Below are 22,975 nucleotides of genomic sequence, written 5' to 3'. Positions count from 1 at the left end.
AACTCAGCCGCTGCTCCAGTGCTTGGCCCTGCTGTTCCCCCACCCTGCACCCTCCCCTCATCTAGCCCTGGCCAGCCCCACCTCCACCCTTGTTCCTACCCTAGACTCACTCTGACCCCTAGTGCCAACCTTGACAATTCTCCATAATTCAGAGTTGACCTTTCACCCTGCACCTCCCGCAGGCCCCGCCCCCACCCACCTCCTCTGACCTTAGGCTTGTCTCCACCTCACACCCCGGCTGCCCTATACCTAGAGGAAGGGGTCCTTTCTCACCTCTCTTCAGTCCTCACAATTAAGGGAACTACACAGCTAGTGACATGAAATGTCAAGTCAGAGAGAGTCGCACCTTGTGGATCCTGCCCAGATGGAAGGGGAGCTGAGCTAGAGCAGCTCCCAGACTCACCAGCAGAGGGCGCTGCAGCCTCACAGGGCCTGGTGTCGAGGCTGCTGCTCTCTGCGGATGGCGAGGGGTGTGGTGTCAGATAAAGGCTCTGGGTAGCAGCAGTCTTTTCCAAAGTGCCACGCATACTTCCGGTGGTGTGGGAGATATCTTTAGGTAGATGGTGCATGGAGAAACATTTTTAACGTGTTAACCGCTTTGTATTTATTTTAACATCTATTAGAAAAAATATAGCCAGCCTCTCAACACCGTGATTTCTGGAACATGGTTGCTCAGAATGATGCTAAAATGGGATTCTTTACAGGTCTAATCTAAAGACAAATATGAAGTAACTACAAGCTCAGAAGGAACACAGGTATAGCAAAACTTGTGACTGTGGAAGTGGGGGACTTAATTTTGGGAAATACTGGGTTACCAGGGGCATTAGAGTAAGGATTAGAGCTAAGGTTAGGTCCCACGTTAGAACCGGAATAAGATGGGGTGGGGTTAGGAGTCGGGGTGAGGCCTAAGGTTAAGATTTGGGGTTATATCAAATTTAGGGTCATATTTGGTCATTAAGGTTAGGAATTGAGTTAGGAATTTAATTAGGAATGGAGTTAGATAGGGAGTTCCCTGGTGGCCTAATGGTTAGGATTCGGTGCCATCACTGCTGTGGCCTGGGTTCAATCCCTGGTCGAGGAACTAACTGAGATCCTGCAAGCCTCGTGGCATGGCCAAAATATATATTTAAAAAAAAAAAAAAAAGGAATGGAGTTAGAGTCACTCTTCAAGATACAGGTGTCACTTGAGCAACAGAAAAGTCCATGAAACTGTGGACAGATGGGCAGGAACTTCTGAGGAGGACCCCCTAATACAGAGCCTCAAGTGTAGTCAGACTCCCTCCCCATCCTCTTCTAGAAGCATCCAGCAGAGGTTCCACCTGAGCTCACTGAACCCTGGAGAGAGCACAATGACCCATCCCATCCAGGTGTGAAAGGCTCCTGGACAACCAGGTGAATAAAGCTCCCAGCTAACACGACTGAAAGATAACTACATGCTGGACACTCTTTTCTCATTCAGCACAGCTAACCTCATTTAGTTTCCCCAGACACCCTGTGCGGTTACATCATCATCCTCGTTCTGTCCAGGACGTGGGGTGAGGGTTAGGGCAGGAAGGCGGAGTACCTTGCTCTGGGTCATTAAACTTGAATGTGGCAGAGTTGGGATTTGCCCCACAGGGAGACTGTGTCTACATTGGAGCCCTCTGTGGCCCACACTGCCCAATGCGTTGCCATGCATTTGGGGGGGTGGGGGGTGGTTTTCCACTCTCTCCGTCCCGTGCCCTCCTGGTCTGTTGATCTCACATGATGCAGGGCCCAGAAAACTCACACCCCAACCTTCTGGTCCCAGTGTCCCAGAATTTGAACTTATCCTAATTCTATTTTTTTCTTTAAGGACAGTGCTTCTCCAACTTTTTTGCCCCTTACTGCCCCCCTAAGGAGCCTTTTTAGACAAATTTTTTCCTAGTCATGACTCCCCCAATGAAATTTTAGTACTGCGATTCCTTAGGATTTTCTATATACAAGATTAGGTCATCTGCAAATAGAGATCATTTTACTTCTTCCTTACACAGATGTACTGTATATCTGTTTATGTTCTGTGGTCCTTTGGAGGGTCAGAAACCACTGGAATATCTAAGGTTGTCAGTGCCCTCTCCACCCTGGACCAATTTTCATCCCCTCTGGGGCAATGTTGCCCCCGTTGAGAATGCATGATTTAGGGTAAGACCCTATCCCCAGTTATAATGCAAGTAAGAAGTGTCATGGTGGGTGTTAGCCCCTCCGTGTGGCTCAGTTCACAGGTGGGGGTGAGGTGAGGGCAGGCTACAGGGAGATGGGAGGCAATGTGGGCAGAGGTCTCTGAGGACATGCTTCCCCGGGGTGGCCTTGGTCCTGGGCTCAGTCCCAGGCCCAGGTCCAGGATGAGCCTGGGGACAGGGAGGGACAGGGGGCCGCACCATCACTTATTTTTGTCTCGGAATCCAGGTGTCAGCTCCAAACCTTTTGGACCTGAATAAAGCAAATGCCTGTGGGGACTCTATTGAGAGAAGGGTCAAGAATTTCAACTGACTCCCCCTCTCAAAAAACAAAACAAAAAGTTTGAAAATCTCTACCCACTCCTACAAAATGCATTTGCTGCCAACAGAGGGAAAAATTCCTTCATTCTTGGCTCAGGGAACTTCCTTAAACTCAGCCCAGAAGAATTCTTTAAAGACCAGCTGCCTGGACTATGCTAAAGTCAGTTTATAAATATTATAAATATCCCAAACTTGATAGCCAAGCAGATTACAAAAGCTAGCTAGCAAACCACAGAAATTTTCCACAAAGCTATCCAGCCAAACAAGTATGATCGGAGATATTGTGAAATCCAGTGTCGCTTGTCTGATTGTCTAAAACTGAGTTCTTTGCACAGACCGAGTTCAGAGGGCCTGGGGGTAGAATTTACCCGAGGGCTGACATTCTCCTGGAGTTCTACAGCCATAAAGCCCTGGCTTGACACCACAGTGGACTGATTCTAGAGTAAATCAGACCAACCAAAGAGGAGGCAGTGGGTGGGTGAGGCTGGGCCCACGGTGGTGGTGCCCCTGTCGAGTCTGCTTGGGGTGGGCAAGGATGCTGAGTAGTAGTTAGGACGTGGGCTTTGGAGGGACCTGGTTCAAATCCCAGCTCTGCTGTGTGACCTTGAACAAACTACTTAGCCTCTGCGGTCTCATAGGCAAACTGGGGGTGACAAAACATACTTAGAAAATTGTGAAAATTAAATGAGATATATAAAGCACTAAAGTTTGTGAATTGGCAATCCTCAATAAAATAAAGAACTCTATACATCCAACGCCACAGAGGAGAAGGCATTGTGCTGACTCATGTTAAACACTGCGGGCTTCTCCCCTCCTCTCCTCCCTCCCCTCCCTCCCTTCTGGTTCCGGTCCATTTAGGATTTGGGCAACTCTGTCCCTAAATCCTTCTCCTGGTGCCTCTGTCCCCATCTCTCCAAACCTCCTCCGCTGTCTCCTCTACCCCGACGGGGTCACCATGCAGGCTGCAGGCTGGAGGGATTTACTACGGTCCCCTCCCTCCTCAGCCCCCACCTGGGTACCAGACACAGCCATCTGCAGGCAGGTCACTTTCTGGCAGCACCAACAAAGATGTGGGTTGAACAGAGGAGGTCCTGGGAGAAGCAAATAAACACATCAAGTTTCCAGCTGGGTCTGGAGATAAGGGCTCGGGGATACAGGCTGAGGTATCTCAGGCGCTGCACCGGTTCAACCTTCTCAGCCTGTCCATGCTGGTTTTGCAGGCGGCAGGAAAGCCTATTGGGGGAACTTCAAAGAGGACATTGCAGAGAACTGTGGGGGGTGGGGGGAGGCCGTCCCTGCTGGGGATGAATTTGGGTAGGGTTAGGCCTGATGAGGGAGAATGTGACAGATCGGAGCTACTGTCCCAGCTGAGGCACTGGGGTGGGGAGGGATGATTAGCCCCAAGGCACAGAAGAGAAAACTGGAACCAAGAAGGGAGAGAAGCTTTTCCAAAAGTCTCACAGGAAGTCAGTGGAAAAGCCCCCAACCCCTGATCTCCTGCTCTGGATCCCCTTACACTGAACTCCGCCTGGTTGTTACCAAGATGTGGCCATTAGAACTGGATTTGCCTGGGTGCAGATTGAAGGCACGTCTGCATCGGGCCGGGAGCCACCCGAGGCAGGGCTCTCCTTCCTCCAAACCTCTGCCCCAGCTGCCTGCCTGGCTGGGGATCCGCATGCTGTGATTAGGGCTCTTCCAATCCAGGGCACAACCTCGTCCCTCCCAGGCATGTGCATGGCTCTGCATCTGGTGCCCACGAGCCCTGGAGGAGGACTACAGGGGGCTAATACAAGAGACCTGAAGTAGGGACACCTGTCCCACTCCAGAGACAGCTGCCCTCTGCCATCGGAGAGGCCACATCTCCAGAGAGTCTCAAGGGCTTCCTGACCAGCAAGGTCAGCGATGGCCACTGAGCTCAGCTTGCCCTTGACCAGACTGCCCTGGGAGGGCATCTCAGAGAAGCTGAGTGCTGGGGGCATTTCCCGGCCCTACCTGCTCTGTGACCTCCCTCTTGGCCTGTCTTCTCTCCAATAAAGCGGAGGGGTAGGGAGAGAAGACCTCCAGGCCCTGAGCTCTGATGCTCGGCAACTCTGGACAACTCCCTGTCTGTCCTTTGTCTAAGACAAGTGCAGGCTTCAGAGAGTCCTTCCGGCTTTGGCCCCAGGTGACCTGGTGGAGCAGATGGAGCCTGTCCAAGGGACGCTAGCCTTTCAGAAGCCCCAAGGTTCACGCACACAGGATGTCTGAACATGTTGGGAGATGCGGGAGCCTGTAAGCTCTCTTACGGCAGAGACATCATCTGCCTAGTTCACAATGGCACCCAGGCCAATCAGGGCACCTGGTAACATGGGTTGGGGGGAGTGTTGGGGGGGTGGTACTGAGTTACTATTTGTGGAATGAATGGCGCAGCAGACCTGTTTCTGCATGCCCATCCCTCTGCTTCTGTGTGCTTTACTTCTGACGGCTCATACCTGTGACTTTCTTCCGAGGCCTGTCCTTCAGCTACTGGAACTGATTGCCTACAGGCACAGAGAGAGGGAAATGCCTGGAAGTTTCCATCCCCGAGGGCAGCCCCTAGCGAATGTCCGGCTGCTGTGCGTCTGTGGAAGCCAAGCTTCCCTACCTAAATCAGGGCAAACTGAGGTGTGATTATGCCTAGAGCTTCCTGGGGTCAGGCTGAGACTGCCTGAAGTCACACCCTGGCTTGGCTTGCTCCCCTTCCATGGCTTCCCTTTTCCCTTGCTGGTTTCTGCTAAGGCATTTCCTTAATGGATCACGGGTGTGTGAGTCCTTGTCTCAGCTCTGCTTCTGGGAAACCATATCCAAAAACAAATGAAAAGCCTGGTGACAGCAAGAGACTGAAGATACCCAGGAGGAAATTCAATTTAGTCCATGCCGCCATGTGCCCCCATGGGCTTTGATGGGGACAGTGGATGCAGAGACCTTGGGTGACCCTCCAAGAGCTTTGAGTCTGAGGGATGGAGGAGGAGGAGGAGATTCCCTGGGCCCTGCCCTTGTGGGCTCTGCTGGGGACCACACTGGGTTACGGGGAGGGAGTCTCTGATTACATATTTATTGTGACCTCTCTCCATGTCCTCTGATGGTACCAGGCAATGGACAGTCGAGGGCCCCAGAACAGAGAGGAGTGGCCTTAACTGCTGGAAGAGTTGTGTCTCCCTTCTGCATCATGCCCCCACCATACCCCATCCCACCAGCCAGGGAGCTACTGGCAGCTTTGGCCTTTCTTCCTGGGCCTACACACCAGGCTCCTGAAACATTCATTGGTCAGATTTAATCTCTAATCACAACACCCCCTCTGCCCCCCGACTCCTACTATGTGAAGGAAGTGTTTTGTAGCAGGACTCCCCCTGCCCACAGAGTTGTGTGTAGCAGTTTGGGGAAGGGGTGGGGGGTTAGCTCCTGGGCCCAGGTGTGCTGAGGGTCTCAAGAGATGAGGCAGGCTGCAGTGTGGTGGGGAAAACAAAGAAACTGCCCAGGGGCATGAGGAGGAGGGTAAGCGGTGGTCCCCAGACTTTCTGAAGACCTCCTCCTGCAGGAAGCCCTGGCAGACGCTCCCTAGAGGCCCCAATCCAACCTGCAAACCTGCTTCTCAAGCCACAGCACCCCAGGACAGCAGCCCTGGAAGGGCCCCAGAGCACATCTAGCCCATTCTTCTACCTTCGCAATGGTAGAGACCTAGAATGAGAGAGGCCAAGGGGTTGCTTAAGATCACGCAGCAAATTTGTGAAGCTGGCACCTTTGTGCTGTCTCTGCATTCTTCATAAAACCAGTAGAATTCTTCCTCCTGTTTTCCACCTCGACAGTAAAGTGCCTCTCTCCTCTGCCATGGGACCCGGTGACATGTTCAGTATGTGAAGTCATGTAGGAACATCTTTGAATTCAGAAACGTCTCCTGTTCATAAATATCCAACTAACGACTGAAACTTCCACTGCTCCCAAAATAGCTTTGGATCCCAGCACAGGCATTTCCAAGAACAGATTTTTATCCTTTCAAGAATTCTATGAAAGCAGAGAATAGTTTGTATGCCTACCCAAAAGAGCTCCCTGATCCTGGTCACACATTGAGCCCTGACCCTCGTCACGGATGGTGGACATAGACTGGTCTAATTTTCAGGTAAAGGGGTATCTACTACAGTTCATTATAATTATGTCACTCTCAGTTCATTTTGATACAATGTTAGATTACTCTGATCCTGCAATTCCCCAACCTCTATTTCAAGGGGATTTCTTGCTTATAGTGAATCTTGGGATTGACTCCTCGACATCCATTTCAGGGCTAGATGATTACTCTAAGCCAATCAATTCCATCCCCTTTGCCAGTGATTGGCTCAAAGATGGGGAGTCCTAAGCCAATATGTGTCAAGAAGACCTCAGGAGAGGTGATGGCTTCTGGAAAGGGAATCCAGTCTCTCTCTTCCGCTAGTCTGCTACTGATAAGCATGTTACTCCAGCTGCTGCTGAAGCCCTCCAATGACACTGAGGGACATGAGTCTCAAGTCGAAGCCCTGTTAAGGGAGAGGAGAGAGACAGAAAGAACCCGAGCCTGCCGATGTCATTGAGCTACTGAATCAACCAGCCCTGAAGCCGCCAGCCTGGCTTCCTGCTTGTGAGATGATACACTTAATAGTTTAAAACACTGAGATGGGAATTTTGTTATCTGCAGATGGAAGCATCATAAATAATTCCCTGCCCTCCCTTCCCCTGCTTCCCCTTGCCATGGAGGGGCTGGACTCCCACTCTGGGGGAACCAGTCCTGCCTGGGCTGGGTAGAATAGCTAAGCACGTTGCCCAGGCAGGAGTGTTGCCTCTTCCAGGCAGGAGTTTCCCATCTTTGGTGAGACAAGCACAGACCCAGATAATTACATGAGATGCCACTGGAAGAGCTGTCGTTAATTTTGATGGCAATAAAGAGCCTTGCCAGAAAGTTAAGCTAATTTCATGAAAGCACTGGGAGGAAGGTCATGAACTGGATCCCAGCTTATTAATAATGTCGAGCTTCATTTGAACCATTCAGGAAATTCCTCCCAGTTGCCTCCAGCAAACTGCCACAGGTTGCTACTCTCCTCTGAAATCAACAGTCTTCCCATGCAAATGTGGATTTTTCTGTTTTTCCCTAGAAAATAATTAAAGTTACAGAGCCCAATAAATACTTAAACAGATCGTGGTTTTAATTAAAAACCTTTCTCCAAGCCTGCAGCTGCAGGTCTCTCTTCCCAAACAGGCACACTGGTGACAGCTGCAAATGTCAGAATCTGGGTTTAAGTATCTGAGACTAGAAATCTTTACAAATAATAATAGTAATTCTGATTTTTACCTATACCATGGTGTGTGGGAGGTGTAGGGGGGAGTGAAGAGAGATATTTGGGGGAAGGGCCAAGGTCTTTCCCCCTACTGGGGAAGCAGGGCACAAGCATGTTGGAGCAGGTTCAGCAGAACCTCAAGATACCTGTACCCAACGCTGCAAGGTAATAATGATGGCTAATTCTAGCTATTGTTGAAAAAAATAAAAGCTCATTTCTGAGCACTACCTAAGTACCAGGTACTAGGTGCTTTGCATGCATTGACTCATTTAATCCTCAAGCAACCCAATAAAATGGGTATTCTTATTTATACCCCTTCCCCACCCCCAGGCACAGAGAGGTTAAGTAACTTGGCCAAGGTCACACAGTGAGTACATGGTGGAGCCTCATGCTAGAATCTTCCCTCTTAACCACTATGTAGCATGTGTATGAGGGAAAGGAGAGATGGAAGTTAGCAGGGGTTGTGGGGGGGGGGCATTTATAACGGGGACTCCAGAAGTTGAAAGGTGGGAAGCTGTGTGTTTAGGAGATTCTAGCTGGAGGGCAGGTGGGAAGGGTCTGCTGAGTAGGCTGCTATGCTGGAGATCTGTGATGCCCTTCTGGGTCCTGGCTTTCTTACTCTCAGGGACTCTCCCTCATTCATTAAATCACCCACCTGGCATGTTAAAAACAAGGGCATGTACAGCTCTGAGTGCAGGTGCAACTGAATCGTCTGCACAGTGTTATATGTCCTAAACCTTTAATCAAACATCTATTACTTCCAACTTTGCAGTTTTCTATCCCCCTCTTAGAGCCTGAAAACTATTTTCTCTTTCAGATCTCGGGCATTTTATAAGTCCCTGGCAAAGTCAGAAGACTTAAGGACTGCCTTCTAGGCCTGGGTACTGGACTCAGAGAGAAAGCACTCATGCCACACAGGGAAGGTTGGGGAGGAGTACAGGAAGGTTTCGTCCCAGGAGAACTAAACTTACTGGCTTGCTCAATGAGCATCCAGAGGGTGCCTATTGCGCCCTGGGCATTGAAAACACAATGGGGTGCGAAGCCGGGGCTCTGCCCGTGTTGGGCAGGGGTGAGGAGGCTGCAGATTCCTGGGACATAACGCTGGGTGGGCATGGGAAGGAAAGCTTCGGTGCCTTGGTTTAGCGTCTCCCACTTCGGAACTTTGCGCCACAGGATGCAGAGCCGGGAGCAGCGCACGCCGGGGTCCCGGGCTCAAGCCGCCGATCCTCGGGGCCCAGGGTACCCCAGCCATTGCCCCGCGCCTCTGAGCCCGGCAGGCGGTTTCCAGCAGGGGGCGCGCGCGAACCAGGCCTGGGCCCGAGACTTTGAATAGACCGAACCCGGGCAGCTGGTGCCGGGATCCGGGGGTTTTAACCCGCCCTACTCTCGGGACCGTGCGGGTCGGCAAGGTCGAAGTTAGAGGTCCACAAAAAGCTGCCCAGAGCTCCAGCTCTCCGCCCTGGGTGTATCTAGGGTCGGCATCCCAGCCTGGTCAAAAAGCCTTAGCCCGGATTCTGTAGATTCCAAATCTGGGCCCTCCACGCTGGTGTCTTGGAACCTTGTATCCCTCCTCTCCCCTACTTCCACACACCTAATTAGGTGTCTGTTTCTTTAACCATCAAAGACTTGGGCGGCGGTGGGGGTGGTATCTTCGTTCCCGGTTCCCCAGCCCTTCAGTAACTGTACCATTATCAACATTACAGACATTAGAGGCCCCTGCGCGCCTGGCGGCGCCGGTCGAGATGCTCTCAGGCTTCTACTAGCTGAGCTCGGAGGCTGATCCTGGAGTCGTACCTCCCATCCTAGGTCTCGGCGGATTCTGCCCGGGGCGACTCGGGGTCTAGCCCTGCTAGGGCGGGCACTGAACTCTTCAGGGTCCAAGGCGGGGGTAAGGGTTGTCTTTTCCCCAGGGCAGGCTTGGGGAACAAAAGCGCTTGCTGGAGAGTGGGCGGGAGCTGCGGGGGTCTGCGGGAGTCGGCGCCCTCGCCTGGGTGACCACTGCGCCCTTAGTCGCCCTCCAGGCGCCTGATGCCCTGTCTCCCTGCAGAATTCCCCTGGCTTCAGCATCCCCGGCAAAGGAGCAAGGAAAGGGGGTCTTTCTTGGCTTGCAGGCCCCAAAGGTTCCCAGGACTCGGGCGGGTGGGGTCCCTGCGGTCCGGGAAGTTCTCCGCGGAGAGTGAGCGAGCTCATTTTACCTTGCATTCCCCAGCCTCTGTCTTCCAGTCTTTCAACCCTTCCAAGTTATCCCCAGCTTGCCTCCCTGTACGCCTCCTAGCCGAAAGCAAAGAGAACCTCCCAACGAACAAAATAAAGAGAGGTGAAAAATGGGTGGAGAGTCCACAAGTCGCGCGCCTCCGTGCCTGAGCCTCGGTCACTGCCTTTACGCCAGGCTCCCCTCCCCCCGCCAGGGAAAGTCTCCAGGACCCCCATACAGGACCCGATTCTCCAACCTCGCTGCTCGGCCCCCGGCTCCCCAGATCCCTCTTCCTTGGCCAAGGCTCCTCGAATTGCCCTTCAGGATTACCAAGACGCGTGGACAACACACCCAGGACGCCCCCCTTGCTCCGCAGACAAAGGGTCTGTGCCAGGCCAGCCGGCCGCGCCATTCCGCCCAAACCGCCCGGACTCACTCCTGGACTAGGGACCTGCTCTCGTTGCCCCCACCGCACGGTCAAGATCCTCTTACTCCTCCTCCCTCTTCGAAGACACCGTCTCCCTCAGGGCGCCCCCGCGCCCCTCCCCCGGGGCGTCTGTGGGAACTACAGGCACGGGCAGATGGAATGAAGTTCTGGGTTCTGAATTCTGGGTTGAGCGAGATGCGCTGGTCCCAGCTGGCTGGGCTGCCTGTAGCGACCGCAGGAATAGGAGAGAGGGAAGGCTACGAAGTGTGTGTGCGCCAGTCTGTTCATATTTAATTTATAAAGGCTCCTCGGAACCCCGATCGGGTGGTCTCTTTAGAGGCAGCGCTCCTCACCCGTCTCTCTCCCCCACCTCCCCAGCTCATTAAAATGCTCAACACTGAAATCGGAAGATTGATCTCAGAGGCCCCAAACCGACCCACCTCCAGAGACAGCCACGGCCCGAGTGAGGGCTGGGGGGAACACGTGCGCCCGGAGTGCTCAGTGTCTATGGAAATACCGGGGAAGGCAGGGGCTCTGCGTGTTTCCCGAAGCCTGCACCCCTTTTCCGATTCTGGTCAGCAACTCTGTCTCCAGGGCTGCCATGGGCACTGAGGGGGAACAGAAATCGCGTTTTATACAAATGCCTCGACAACCCTGGGCTTCCACTTCTTTGTCGCCAAAAGAAATATCGGGGTTTCTCCAGAAACAGGAAGCGAGAGTCCGGAACAGCGAATATTCGAGTCTGCTGAGGCCCGTTGTTGTGTGAGGGTGTCAAACATTAGGGCGGTATCGGGCCGCAGAGGCTTTGGGGGACAGTGTGTGGGGTTGATGGTGTGTTTGCTCGTTAGACCGTGAAGATGATGGCGGGGGCGGAGGAGGAAGAGAGATGCTCAAGCCTGAAGTCTCCAACCCACAGTGCTCAAAAGGAGCAGACGTTTTGTAACCATCCCTTTCCACACTGCCGTCTGCTGCAGCCCTGGAGCCCCATTCGCCCCTAGCTGGCAAGTCCTGAGGGCGAGGCGCTTGGGTGCGCTCGGGCCGGCTTCCTGGGAGCGGAGGCTGGTACCAACGCGCCCTGCCCCACCCAGCGGTGCGCACTGGCCCTCGAGCTGGGCGGTGGTCTTCCAGCGCTGGTTTAGCCACAAAAGGCGAGACGTACAGAGTCGACCTGAGGAGGCTGGGCAGGGGAGCGCCCGGTAGGGCGGTGCGTTCTAGTCTTCGGGTTGGGCTGGCAAGAGGTGAGGTGGGAGCTGGGGAAACCAGGGCTCGTAGCTGCCCAGAGCCAGGCAAAAATAGCAGGGAGGGTGAGGCGCTCTGCTAACACTATCAATTATGCATCGTGTTGAACGTGGCTTCGGGGAGGAGGCGGCTAGCAGCGGGGGTGCGGGAAGGAAGAGTCCGCGCGACCCCTGCGGCGCGCAGCTCAGCCGGTCCCGCGCGAGGACTCTCTGCGCCACCGCCTGCCTTTGCAAAAAGAGTTTTAAGGCAAAGACACGCTTCCCTCCCCTCTTCAGGCGTGAGCTCTTCCTTCCCCCAAATTCCTCAAAGATGGTTTGTCTCACGTGTTGCGGGGCGTAAAAGAGGCTCGCATTCAATTAGCAGCAAAGCTAACGGGCTCTGGCGGGACCCGCGCGTGAGGGTGAGTGCGCATGAATGTGTGTGCCTGCAGGACGGGGGAATGCTGAGCGTCCCGGGTGAAGGTGTGCCTTTGAAAATGTGTGTGAACGTAGCGAGATCTCAACACATTGATGCGATTATTACATGATGATGGGTAATTCTAACATATGAAGAGCGACTGTGTGGAGGGTGCGAGGGTCTGTGTCTGTGCCAACGCGTTTGAATGGGGAGGGAGTCGTGTGATTAGGGATAGTGACAGTGTCTGCAGATGTGTAAATGAGGGGGGGCGGGATGAGGGTTATGGGAGTGTGGTGAACTGGAAAGAGCCAGGCCAGGGCGCTGGGCGTGGGGGCGCCCCTTTGTGACCAACGTTCCTTGGCCGGGGGAAGAGTCTCTATGGCTTTAACAAATGTAGATGATGCGGGAGGTGGGAGAGGCTGTGCGCGTCCCTGCTGAGCCCGGGAGCGCGCGAGGACTCTCTTCAATCTGCAGCCAGTGAGAGGTGGGGGGAACAGAGGCGAAAGGAAAAACTGAAGTGGGACCTCAGGGCCAGGGGAGTCCACAACTTACCTGTCCCTTTCTCTGCCTCTCCCCCATCTTCCCCACAGTCACAGCAACAGATGTGGCAAGCGCCCTTGGGCTGTCGTCCTGGCTCCGCGACCTCAAGTCTGCAGAAGGGGTTGCAGCCCGAGGGCAGCGCGCGGAGAGTCAGCGAGCAGCGGGTAAGCAGCGGAGACCACCCCGTAACGCTGACCCAGATGGGGGTAAATCCCATCCAGGGTGCCAGACCCTGCCGGCTCTCTCTAGGCGAGACCGGGGAGAAGAGGGGAGGGGCCGTCCCTCCGGAGCAAGAGGGAGTGGGGAACGCGGGTTCCAAAGACCAGAGGGTGGGAGGGGCTCTGCCGAACCTGCCAGGAGCCCTAAGTGGGAGCGGAGAATCTGTTTGTAAGTGCGTTTGTATGACTGCGGATACGAATCTTTTATTGGGGGGGGGGGTTGTCCTCAGGCATTGTGGGCTGCAGAAAAGAGGCAGAATCTTAAACCTTCTACTTGATTAGCTAGTGGCAGCCCCCTTGACCCATCGGCTAGGGACTCCCCCGCCCCCATGGGAGCCATCTGGGAAGATGCAGAGGGGGGAGCGAGGATCTTTAGTGACCTCCCTCCATTGCTCTTGGTCCCAGCTCGGAGGAGGACCTCCTTCCTGAGAAGGAAGGTTGATCGAGGGGCCCTGTTGGTTTTCCCCTCCTAGGAGTTGCAGCCCAGGGCAGGCGGCTTCAATTGCGGCCGAAGAGGGACCTGACGAGTCTGTTTCCCCGGTCCCAAGCCTCTTGCCACCTGCAGCAAGTTCTCAGCATTTGCTGATCCGCTGGGATTTCAGTCTGAGAGGGCTGTGTACAGGCGCAAGTGCTCGCCTGTGTCCCTGTGTGTGGGTTGGTCTGTGTGAGGACTTGTGCCCTGGTGTCTGTCAATTCTCACAATGAACAGGAAAGCACTTTGCCCCGTGGTGGAGAACGCTGTACAAATGCTGTGTTCAGTTGAGAGAACAATGAGGTCTCCAGGATATATTGTGTCTGTGTCTGGGTGTCTTTGTGTTTGTATGTCTAGGAAATGTGTTGTGAACCCCTAAGCCCCTGCAGAAGTTGTCGGTTTGATGGCAGGTGCCTGGGCGTGTGTTTGTATTGTGCGCTTGTATGGGCGTGTGTGGGCGAGTGCTGTGCCGTGGGACAAAGAGTTCAAGGGAGGACAGGCGGTCACGGACAAAAATACCCTTTCTATGTATCCCTTTCACTGAGTTAAATGAAGGCTTAGAAACATAGTCAGGGCTCGATGCAAAGCCCAGGGCAGACCTGCTAGCGGCCCACTCTGTGGAGGGCTCAGCCCCAGGCTGATGGGATAGGTAGAGAAAAAAGAGCAAGGTACGAGGCGGCTAGAAAAGGAAGTCAGGGCCCTGAGAGGGAGCAAGCATTGAATCCTAAGACTTTTACTGAGCTCCAACTCGTGCCTAAGAGAGGCTGCTGGGCACAGAGGAGAAAGTTACCGCAGCCCTGGGACCTGCCCTAGACGGGTTTATGGAGGAGGCAGATGGATAGGGAAGGGACGCTGGGGCTCAGTGAGTCACCTTCTCCCCTCTTCCCCCGGCTTCCACCTGCAGGATCCGCGATGGTGCCCTTGAGGGCCCTGTGGCTGGCTTGGGCGCTGCTAGGAGTGGCCGGAGCGTGCCCAGAGCCGTGCGCCTGTGTGGACAAGTACGCGCACCAATTCGCCGACTGCGCCTACAAGGAGCTGCGCGAGGTGCCGGAAGGACTACCGGCCAACGTGACCACGCTTAGTCTGTCGGCGAACAAGATCACCGTGCTGCGACGTGGGGCCTTCGCCGACGTCACGCAGGTCACGTCGCTGTGGCTGGCGCACAATGAGGTGCGCACCGTGGAACTGGGCTCGCTGGCGGTGCTGAGCCAGCTCAAGAACCTCGACCTGAGCCACAACCTCATATCCAGCTTCCCATGGAGCGACCTGCGTAACCTGAGCGCTCTACAGCTACTCAAGATGAACCACAACCGCTTGGGCTCGTTGCCCCGGGACGCACTCGGTGCACTGCCCGACCTGCGCTCCCTACGCATCAACAACAACCGGCTTCGTACACTGGCTCCTGGCACCTTCGATGCGCTAAGCGCGCTGTCACATCTGCAACTCTATCACAACCCCTTCCACTGCGGTTGCAGCCTTGTGTGGCTGCAGGCCTGGGCCGCCAGCACCCGGGTCTCCTTACCGGAGCCCGACTCCATCGCGTGCGCCTCTCCTCCTGCTCTGCAGGGGGTGCCGGTGCACCGCCTGCCCGCCCTGTCCTGTGTACCTCCCAGCGTGCATCTGAGTGTTGAGCCGCCGCCTGAGGCGCCGGGCAGCCCCCTGCGCTCCGGCCTAACGCTCATGCTACACTGCGTCGCCGAAGGACACCCCACGCCCCGCCTGCAATGGCAACTTCAGATCCCGGGGGGCACCGTAGTGTTAGTGCCGCCGATCCTGAGCGGGGAGGACGACGGGGACGGGGCGGAAGACGGGGAGGAGGAAGGAGATGGGGACGGGCCAACGCAGACAGAGGCTCCAACCCCGACTCCAGCACCCGCTTGGCCCGCGCCCCCAGCTACCCCGCGCTTCCTGGCCCTTACAAACGGCTCCCTGTTGGTGCCCCTCCTGAGTGCCAAGGAGGCAGGCATCTACACATGCCGTGCCCACAACGAGCTGGGTGCCAACTCCACGTCAGTTCGCGTGGCAGTGGCAGCTGCAGGGCCCCCAAAGCACGCTCCTGGCGCAGGGGGAGACCCTGATGGGCAGGCTCCAACCTCGGAGCATAAGTCCACAGCCAAAACCCGGGGCAACAGTGTCCTACCTTCCAAGCCCGAGGGCAAAATCAAAAGCCAAGGCCTGGGCCGGGTTAGCGTCCTCGGGGAGACACAGGCGGGGCCGGAGGGGGACGAGGAGGCAGGTGAGGGTGAAGAGGCGGAAGACCAGGTCTCTGCTGACCCGGTGGAGGAGCAACGGTGTGGCCACGGGGACCCCTCGCGGTACGTGTCCAACCACGCGTTCAACCAGAGTGCCGAGCTCAAGCCGCATGTCTTTGAGCTGGGCGTCATCGCGCTGGACGTGGCGGAGCGCGAGGCGCGGGTGCAGCTGACACCACTGGCGGCAAGATGGGGCCCTGGGCCCGGCGCGGCTGCGGGAGCAGGGCGGCCCGGACGGCGGCCATTGCGCCTGCTCTATCTGTGCCCGGCGGGGGGCGGTGCAGCAGTGCAGTGGTCGCGTGTAGAGGAGGGCGTCAACGCCTACTGGTTCCGTGGCCTGCGGCCCGGGACCAACTACTCCGTGTGTCTGGCGCTGGCAGGCGAGGCCTGCCACGTGCAAGTGGTGTTCGCCACCAAGAAAGAGTTGCCCTCTCTGCTGGTTATCGTGGCCGTGAGTGTGTTCCTCCTGGTGCTGGCCACCGTGCCCCTGCTGGGCGCCGCCTGCTGCCATCTGCTGGCCAAACACCCGGGCAAGCCCTACCGTCTTATCCTGAGGCCGCAGGCCCCGGATCCCATGGAGAAGCGCATCGCCGCCGATTTCGACCCGCGTGCCTCCTACCTCGAGTCCGAGAAAAGCTACCCGGCAGGCGGCGAGGCGGGCGTCGAGGAGCCAGAGGAGACCCCCGGGGAGGGCCTTGACGAAGAAGCAGAGCAGGGGGACCCAGATGGCGACCTGCAGAGGGAGGAGAGCCTGGCGGCCTGCTCGCTGGTGGAATCCCAGTCCAAGGCCAACCAGGAGGAGTTCGAGGCGGGCTCCGAGTACAGTGATCGGCTGCCCCTGGGTGCCGAAGCAGTCAACATCGCCCAGGAGATTAACGGCAACTACAGGCAGACAGCGGGCTGAACCCCCAGCCCGTCTGGCAGCCCATTCCCATCCCCCACCTTGGGTGCCTGGGAGCAGAAGCCTTGGGCTGGCAGGATTTATGCCCCCCCCCAACTTTCACTTACTCCACCCCCTTACCACCCCCTAACCTTGACTACTGGGGACTTCTAGTGGGGAGTCCCACCCACGACGGTCATTGTCCTCGTGGGCTGAATTCCCCTCCATGGCGAGCACAGTTCCCCGCTCCTCCCTCCCTGTATAAGACACCACCCGCTGACCGTGAGACGAAATCCAAGCCTCTCCGTTCCCACTGCAATTATCAGCGAAATCCGCCCCGAGCCCGCTCCACAGTGGGCTCGGAAGCCAGAGGAAATGGGAGAAGACTTTGGAAACATCTGATGGGCATGCTGTGGCTCGGGGGTCAGCCCGGGACCCCCAGGAGATGTCCTTAGCGTGGAGCGCTATGGGGTCCCGCCTCAACCCCTACTCCGCCCTTTCCGGGGTACACATCCCAGAAGCCGGAATTCTGTGGCAACTCCCCAGTTTTTAGTTTCAAAGCCCCCTTATGACTGGGAACCAAACGCTTCTGTCCCCCGTCCCCCACTCCGCTTCTGACCAGCTGGAGCCGAGACGGATGCCTGCGGCGCCTTTCAGCTCCGCGCTCCGATTTTCATATTTTCGTTGTTTTCAAAGACAGTGACACTCCGGATCTGGTGCTAACACTCCCTTGCTAGCCTCTGGGAAAACTGGGTGTGTGCGTGTCTGGGGATGGGGGGAATCCGTCTTCTCTCGCCCTCTCTCCTAACTTAAAGCGCCGCAAAACCACGCGCCCTGTTTCCGCGGAGGGTGCGGCCTTGGTCCCGGGCCAATTTCGTTGTAAGTCAGTCGGGAATTTCTGGAGACTCGACAGCTCCGCTTGCGCTGCAGCATGCGGCCCAGACCTCAGCTCGAGAAGCACCAGGGGCGCCGGAAGCCAACCCCGGCCTCCTGGACCGGGTCTCTGGTGAGGGGCGAGCGCCCCGGTTCGCACAAAGCCGGCGCGTGACCGTGCGGCGGGATCCGGATGGAGAAAAGCCCCTCGGTCCTCGCGCCCCCCCGCCCCGCCCCTCCTTCCGCGAGAATAGTAATATTTGCGCGGCTGTAGTCCTAGAGGAGCGTGCTCTGTAGGAGAAAAGTCTGTGTCCTGTAAAAGTGTGTCAAGGGTAGAGTAGGGAGGCGGGCGGGAGGGAGGGAGGGCGGGGAGAGGGGACGCGGCGCGGCGACTCGGGCGCTGGTCTTTTTTCTTTCTTGCAGAAAAGCCTAGGGGTTGGGGTGGGGGGTTTGGGGCATCGGGACCAGTCCTGTCCGTGAAGCGCAGCACAAGTGCGGCCCGGGGCTGAATAGCCCCCTGGAGTCCGCACCCTTTTCTAAAGGCGTCTGTATGTAAACAGTCAATAAAACAATCGATTTGAACTGGCCTTGGTGACTCTTTGTCGGGGGACAGAGGCAGGAAGCCTGGAGGATGCAGGAGGAAACAGCAGAAGGAAGGAGCCCATAGGATCCTCCCGTTGGGATCCTTTGTGTGATTTTTTGTTTGTCTTGTGATTTTACCAGGTGTTTACACCTGGTGCCTGCTCTTGGTGCCTCCAGCTCAGGGATGGAGGGGGGAAACCAGGTGGGATGGGGGAGGCTGGAAGTGAGTGGGGAGGGCTCGCAGAGAGGGAGGGGTGGCTCTCTGCAGACTGAACGCGGGGAGCTCCAGAGTGTGTGTGTGTGAGTGTGTGCGAATGCACAATCCTCCTTGGGTTGACACCGGCACGATGATGGGGTGTGGCTGTGCGTGTGAGGACTGCCTAGTTTCTGTGTCTCAACACCAGCTTTGGTTCTCTGAAGATGCATAGGGGCAAGACTTGTGCACAAAAGATGTCACAAGTAACACAAATTACAGAGCAGGCAAATGATGGAGAGCAGCAAAGGGGGAAATCGGCAAGGTTGATTCCACAGAACAAGCTGACACTTTTAGCCCAGGAGCCATGCGTGTGTGTGCGTGTGCGTGTGCGTGTGTGTGTTGGGGGATGGTGCTCAGTGAATGATGCATGGACACCTGGCAGGGCGTGTGACTGTTGGTGTGGTCTGAGGTGGGTGCACATGTACCATCAGGGTTGGAAGCACACTGATTTAATAGTCCTAGAAATGGGGCTTCTTGGGTGGGGAACAGGAGAGACAGAGAGATCCAGAGTGGATGCTCCTGTCCAGCCTACAGTGCTGGGGTTGGGCCGGTTGTATTTCAGCTGAATCCCCCCAGGGGATGGGGAGCAGCTAGGAAGAGTGGTGGAAGAGGAAAGGAATAGAAACGAGGGGGGCAGGTGAAGAGTCCATCTCTACTCTCTTTTCTTCCTGCTTCTAATCTCTTCTCATCCCTCACCGTCTCTGTGGGTAGCAGGTCTTCCTAACTGGACCAGGCCAGTCTGGGGACCAGGCCCAGGTCCAGACAACCAGCGTCCTGTCCTAGCTTGTCTCCTGGCAGAGGCAGTAGCTGGGACATTTCCCAGGGCCAGAGCCCAGGTTCCCTTCCCAGACCAGCAAAGCTGTCTCTGAGAAAAATTCCCCTCTGAGGACCGCAGCCCAAGCCCCACCACTGCAGCCCACACCACTGTCAGGGACGTAGCTCAGAAATATCTTTTAGGAAGAGGGCTGCTTTGTTCTATCTGCAAATGCTGCCTTTGAGCAGGGGGCAGGGACTGGCCCAATTCCTGTGGTTCAGGAAGCCACCCACACAGTTGCATTTGGGCACAGGCCTGGCTGGGCTGGTGAGTGCTTACCAATGTCCGTCCCCCCCCCCCCAGTCCTCTCCTCATGGGAGGAGGGGGTAGAGGGAAGGCCTCCTTCTTGTTCCCCCCTGTCCTAAGGATTGAGAACCCTCCTGGAGACCCCCTAGGATCCTGAGTGCCCCCAAGGGATTGTGCAGAGTTGCTGAGAGTTCTGCCCCTTCTTTGTCCGGGGCCAACCTTTCTAACGAACACATCGCTGCTCTGCTCGGCCTCGTGCTCCCTGGACAAGGCCAGGCCCAAAAGCTTGGCCCATAGGACAGGAATGGGTGGGTGCTGGAGGCTAAGGACCACGGTGCTGTGACACTCTGCCGACTGCCCATTGAGATACCAGCCCTCTCAGGAACTCTGTAGCTTCTGTCCGAACGTTTGGCTCATGAACAGAATGGTCCCCAGCCTCTGGCCTTCCTTCTTATCTCCTTTTAAATTTTATTCTTTCATTTCCTCCCCTTCTCTCCTCTCTGTTCTCTTTTTTTCTGCCTCTCCCTTTTTTCTTCCTCAAGGAATCTTATAAAATCCCAGGATTGGAAGGGACACTGAAGACTTACTAATTCAACTACCCACTTGAGGTTTAATTCTTTTCTACACAGTCCCCATCAGGTGGTTTTGCAACTTCAGTTTATATTTATCCAGACATGGGGACTCACTCTTCACTCCCTCCCGCCAAGGAACCAGTTGTTGAGCAGTTTAAAATGTGTTTCCTCACTTCCACCCCCCAGGCCTGATGTTGCAATTGGCACATGCTCTGTGAGAACCTGCAGAGGTGTGGTGATGTGATCCCCACCTCCATCCCTCACTTCAGGGCTCCAAAGCTTTTCATTCAATGCACATTTTTGAGCCTCTGCTGTATGCTTCAGGTGCTGTGCTAGCTAACTCTCTCCAGTGTATTTTGTTGTAAAACTTATGTGGATGGGAATGGAGTCTAATGGGTTGAAGACAGAGAGAGACAGAGAGAGAGTCTGAATGTGTATGAGGGTACCTGGAAAATAGTCAGAGAATGCAATATGACAGCAGTAGCCTTGGAACTCAGAGCAATTTATCAGGAGCAGTAATTCTTTGAGCTACAGAAACCAGATGCCCAGGATGTGGCCTTGAATCAGATTGGAAAACTGTCTGCAGAAAGGTGATTTGAAAGGAGTCCTCCCCAACAAGTGTCTCCTAAAGGTCAGCTGGAATGAGAACCATCTTGAAGATCATTCGAGAAAGTCCATTAATAAAAGGACAAAGGGAGGCAGGGCTTCTTTGAGGAAGAAGCAGCTGGTGTAGGGTCCTCTGCTTCCTGATCTTGTGTCTGGAATGCAGCCCTGCCCATGACACCTGAATAACAACCACAACTAAAGCTAACATCCCTGAAGATTACTTGGGTCAGTAAATGTTTGGACTGCTATTCCCTGGTTGTGATGCTAATCTTGGTTTTCCTTCCGGGATGTCAGAATGATGCATTTTGGTACATAGAGGAAAGGGAGGTGGCATCTTGCTATGACTGCCTTGCCCCAGGTTTGTTAATATCAGAGCCCCAGTTATGAGACACTCCACAGGGAAAGAGGAACCTTCTGTCTGCACAACAGGAGGCATCATCTGCAGAGAAAGAACCATGACTGCAAGAGCACTGAGCAAAAAAAACTGGGAGACCTTGTTCTTTTAGGGATTAGATGCATTTTCTGCTGAAAAAGCCAAGCCCAGGTACTAGGATATAAGAAAGGCCCCAAATAGAGACCATAAATTGCCAAGTCTGACCTAACAAATACCTTTACCTTGTAAATCTGCAAGATAAAGATATTGAGAAGAGAAATTCTGGAAAATTGAGGATGGAGCAAGCAGAGCCACTTCAGTTGTAATGTGTCAATTAATTGATTGCATTTACAACACTCCCACCCATGCATATGTGTTCAATGACAAGATTTTGCCTTATGACTCAACAGAGAATAACATTATATTGAAAATGAAAGATCTACTGTGACTGGCATATAAAAGAGATTGAATTATAAAATGTCTTACAATATTAGCGTTTATTTCAAAATATGGCCAGTATTCCTCATGAGACTTGATATGGATTAAAAAAAAATAAGAGCCATCCAAGGACCCCATGATGGGAAGACTTGTTGGGTTAAATTAGTTGGAAAGATTTTGTATCATCCATTGGTTGAATAAGTAATTTAGGTAATTTGAAGATGGTATGATTTTTAAAATTGTGTTAATTGCATATGCTTTGTCTGGACATGTGAATGTAAGTTCAATAATTAAGTTTAAGCCCACATGGAATAAGGAGAATAAAAGTGTTTATATTTTTATCAACTGTTTACTGCTTAAACATTTCCCCTTGTGTATTAGGAGTTAATTTGGTTTTGGCAAGTTAGATGCATTTTCTCTTAGCAACACTCGAGCAAACTGGTCCTTAAATTGAGTCTAAAAGCCATTCAAGGCATCCAACCATTTGAGAGAAAAACTGCCACAATCATAGAGCTCAGATAGGAACTTCATAAGAATTGATCAGTGGTGAAATGGGGAAAGAATGGGAATGGAGAATTAATTATCAATGCTTTGTAATAAAAGTGGCCTATCATGTATTAAGACGGGCTAAAAATGCTACTGGTCACCAAATGTTAATAAAAATATTAACCAAATAATACCAATAGTAGCTAACATTTATTAAACTCTTACCATATTTAAGACACATACTATGGAACTTATAAGCATTATTTTATTAATCCTTACAATAATCCTGTGAGGTGATATTATTATTTCCATTTACAGGCAAAGAGACCAAAGAGCAGAGAGGGTTAGTCATTTGCTGAAGGTCACACAGCTGTCATTTGCAGGGTTGAGGTTTATACTTCAGTTATCTGACTCCAACATCAGAACTCTTAGACTCCAAGCCAAACCCCCTCCCAATACTTATATAAATCAGTTTAAGCGAGGGATGATGTATTTTACATAGTATTGCTAAATTTGCTGCTAATTATGGAGTTTGTCTAGAAAAAGGGTTTCTCTTGCTGTCTCTCTCATTTCTCAAAATAGCTTCCCCCCAATTATAAAAGTTATGCATGACTCAATGTAAATGGTTATAGCCACTTTGGGAAAATTTTGACAGTATACTAAAGGTAAAGATACATATAGCTTGTGATTCAGCAATTTCTCTCTTGGGCATATACCCAATAGAAATGAACGCTTAGGTCCACCAAAGACAAACAAGTCTTTTGGTGGACACAAGTACAGGAATGTTCACAGTGGCTTTATTTGTAATAGCCCCAAATTAGAAATAACCCAACTATTCACCAAGAGTAGATTTGGGGGCGGGGAGTGGAAACTGTGGTATATTCATACAATGGAATACCACACAACCACGAAAAAAAACCACGAAAAAGAACAAAGCTACAACTACATACAATGGCATGGATGTCATAATGTTGAGTGAAAGAAGAATATGCAATGCATGATTTCATTTACATGAAGTTCAAATACGAGTCAAACTAATTTTTGGCGAAAGAAGTCAGAATAGTATTGGAAGGCACTGGCTAGAGTGGGAGCAATCAAAGGAGTGTTCTGAGGTGCAAGAAATGTTTCATATCTGGATCTGGGTGGTGGTTTGTCAAAATTCATCAGGCTACAAACTTAAAATCTGTGCACTTTATTGTATGTTATACCTCAATTTTTAAAAGCGGAAAAATAACCCTTGGAAATAAAGCAACAAAGTAATACGTCATTATAGA

General features: G+C 53.6%; 1 protein-coding gene across 7 annotated transcripts; it reads left to right on the top strand.

The window, feature by feature from the left end:
• The first annotated feature begins 9,706 nt into the window (after nucleotides 1-9,706).
• Nucleotides 9,707-17,668, top strand: ISLR2 (immunoglobulin superfamily containing leucine rich repeat 2). 7 transcript variants are annotated; one of them, XM_057544740.1, is made up of 3 exons: nucleotides 9,707-9,725; nucleotides 12,684-12,797; nucleotides 14,228-17,668. In XM_057544740.1, exon 3 carries the CDS (start codon nucleotides 14,236-14,238, stop codon nucleotides 16,477-16,479), a length of 2,244 nt encoding a protein of 747 aa, XP_057400723.1. In that variant the 5' UTR covers nucleotides 9,707-9,725; nucleotides 12,684-12,797; nucleotides 14,228-14,235; the 3' UTR covers nucleotides 16,480-17,668. The 7 variants fall into 7 exon arrangements, with proteins under 7 accessions (XP_057400723.1, XP_057400721.1, XP_057400719.1 ...); XM_057544738.1 differs by lacking the exon at nucleotides 9,707-9,725 and adding an exon at nucleotides 11,418-11,654; XM_057544736.1 differs by lacking the exon at nucleotides 9,707-9,725 and adding an exon at nucleotides 11,418-11,696.
• Nucleotides 17,669-22,975: the final 5,307 nt, after the last annotated feature.

The sequence above is a fragment of the Balaenoptera acutorostrata genome, chromosome 3, assembly GCF_949987535.1.
Source record: "Balaenoptera acutorostrata chromosome 3, mBalAcu1.1, whole genome shotgun sequence".
NCBI lineage: Eukaryota > Metazoa > Chordata > Mammalia > Artiodactyla > Balaenopteridae > Balaenoptera > Balaenoptera acutorostrata.
Note: the sequence above shows the minus strand (reverse complement) of the source record. Positions and strands in the feature narration are given on the sequence as shown.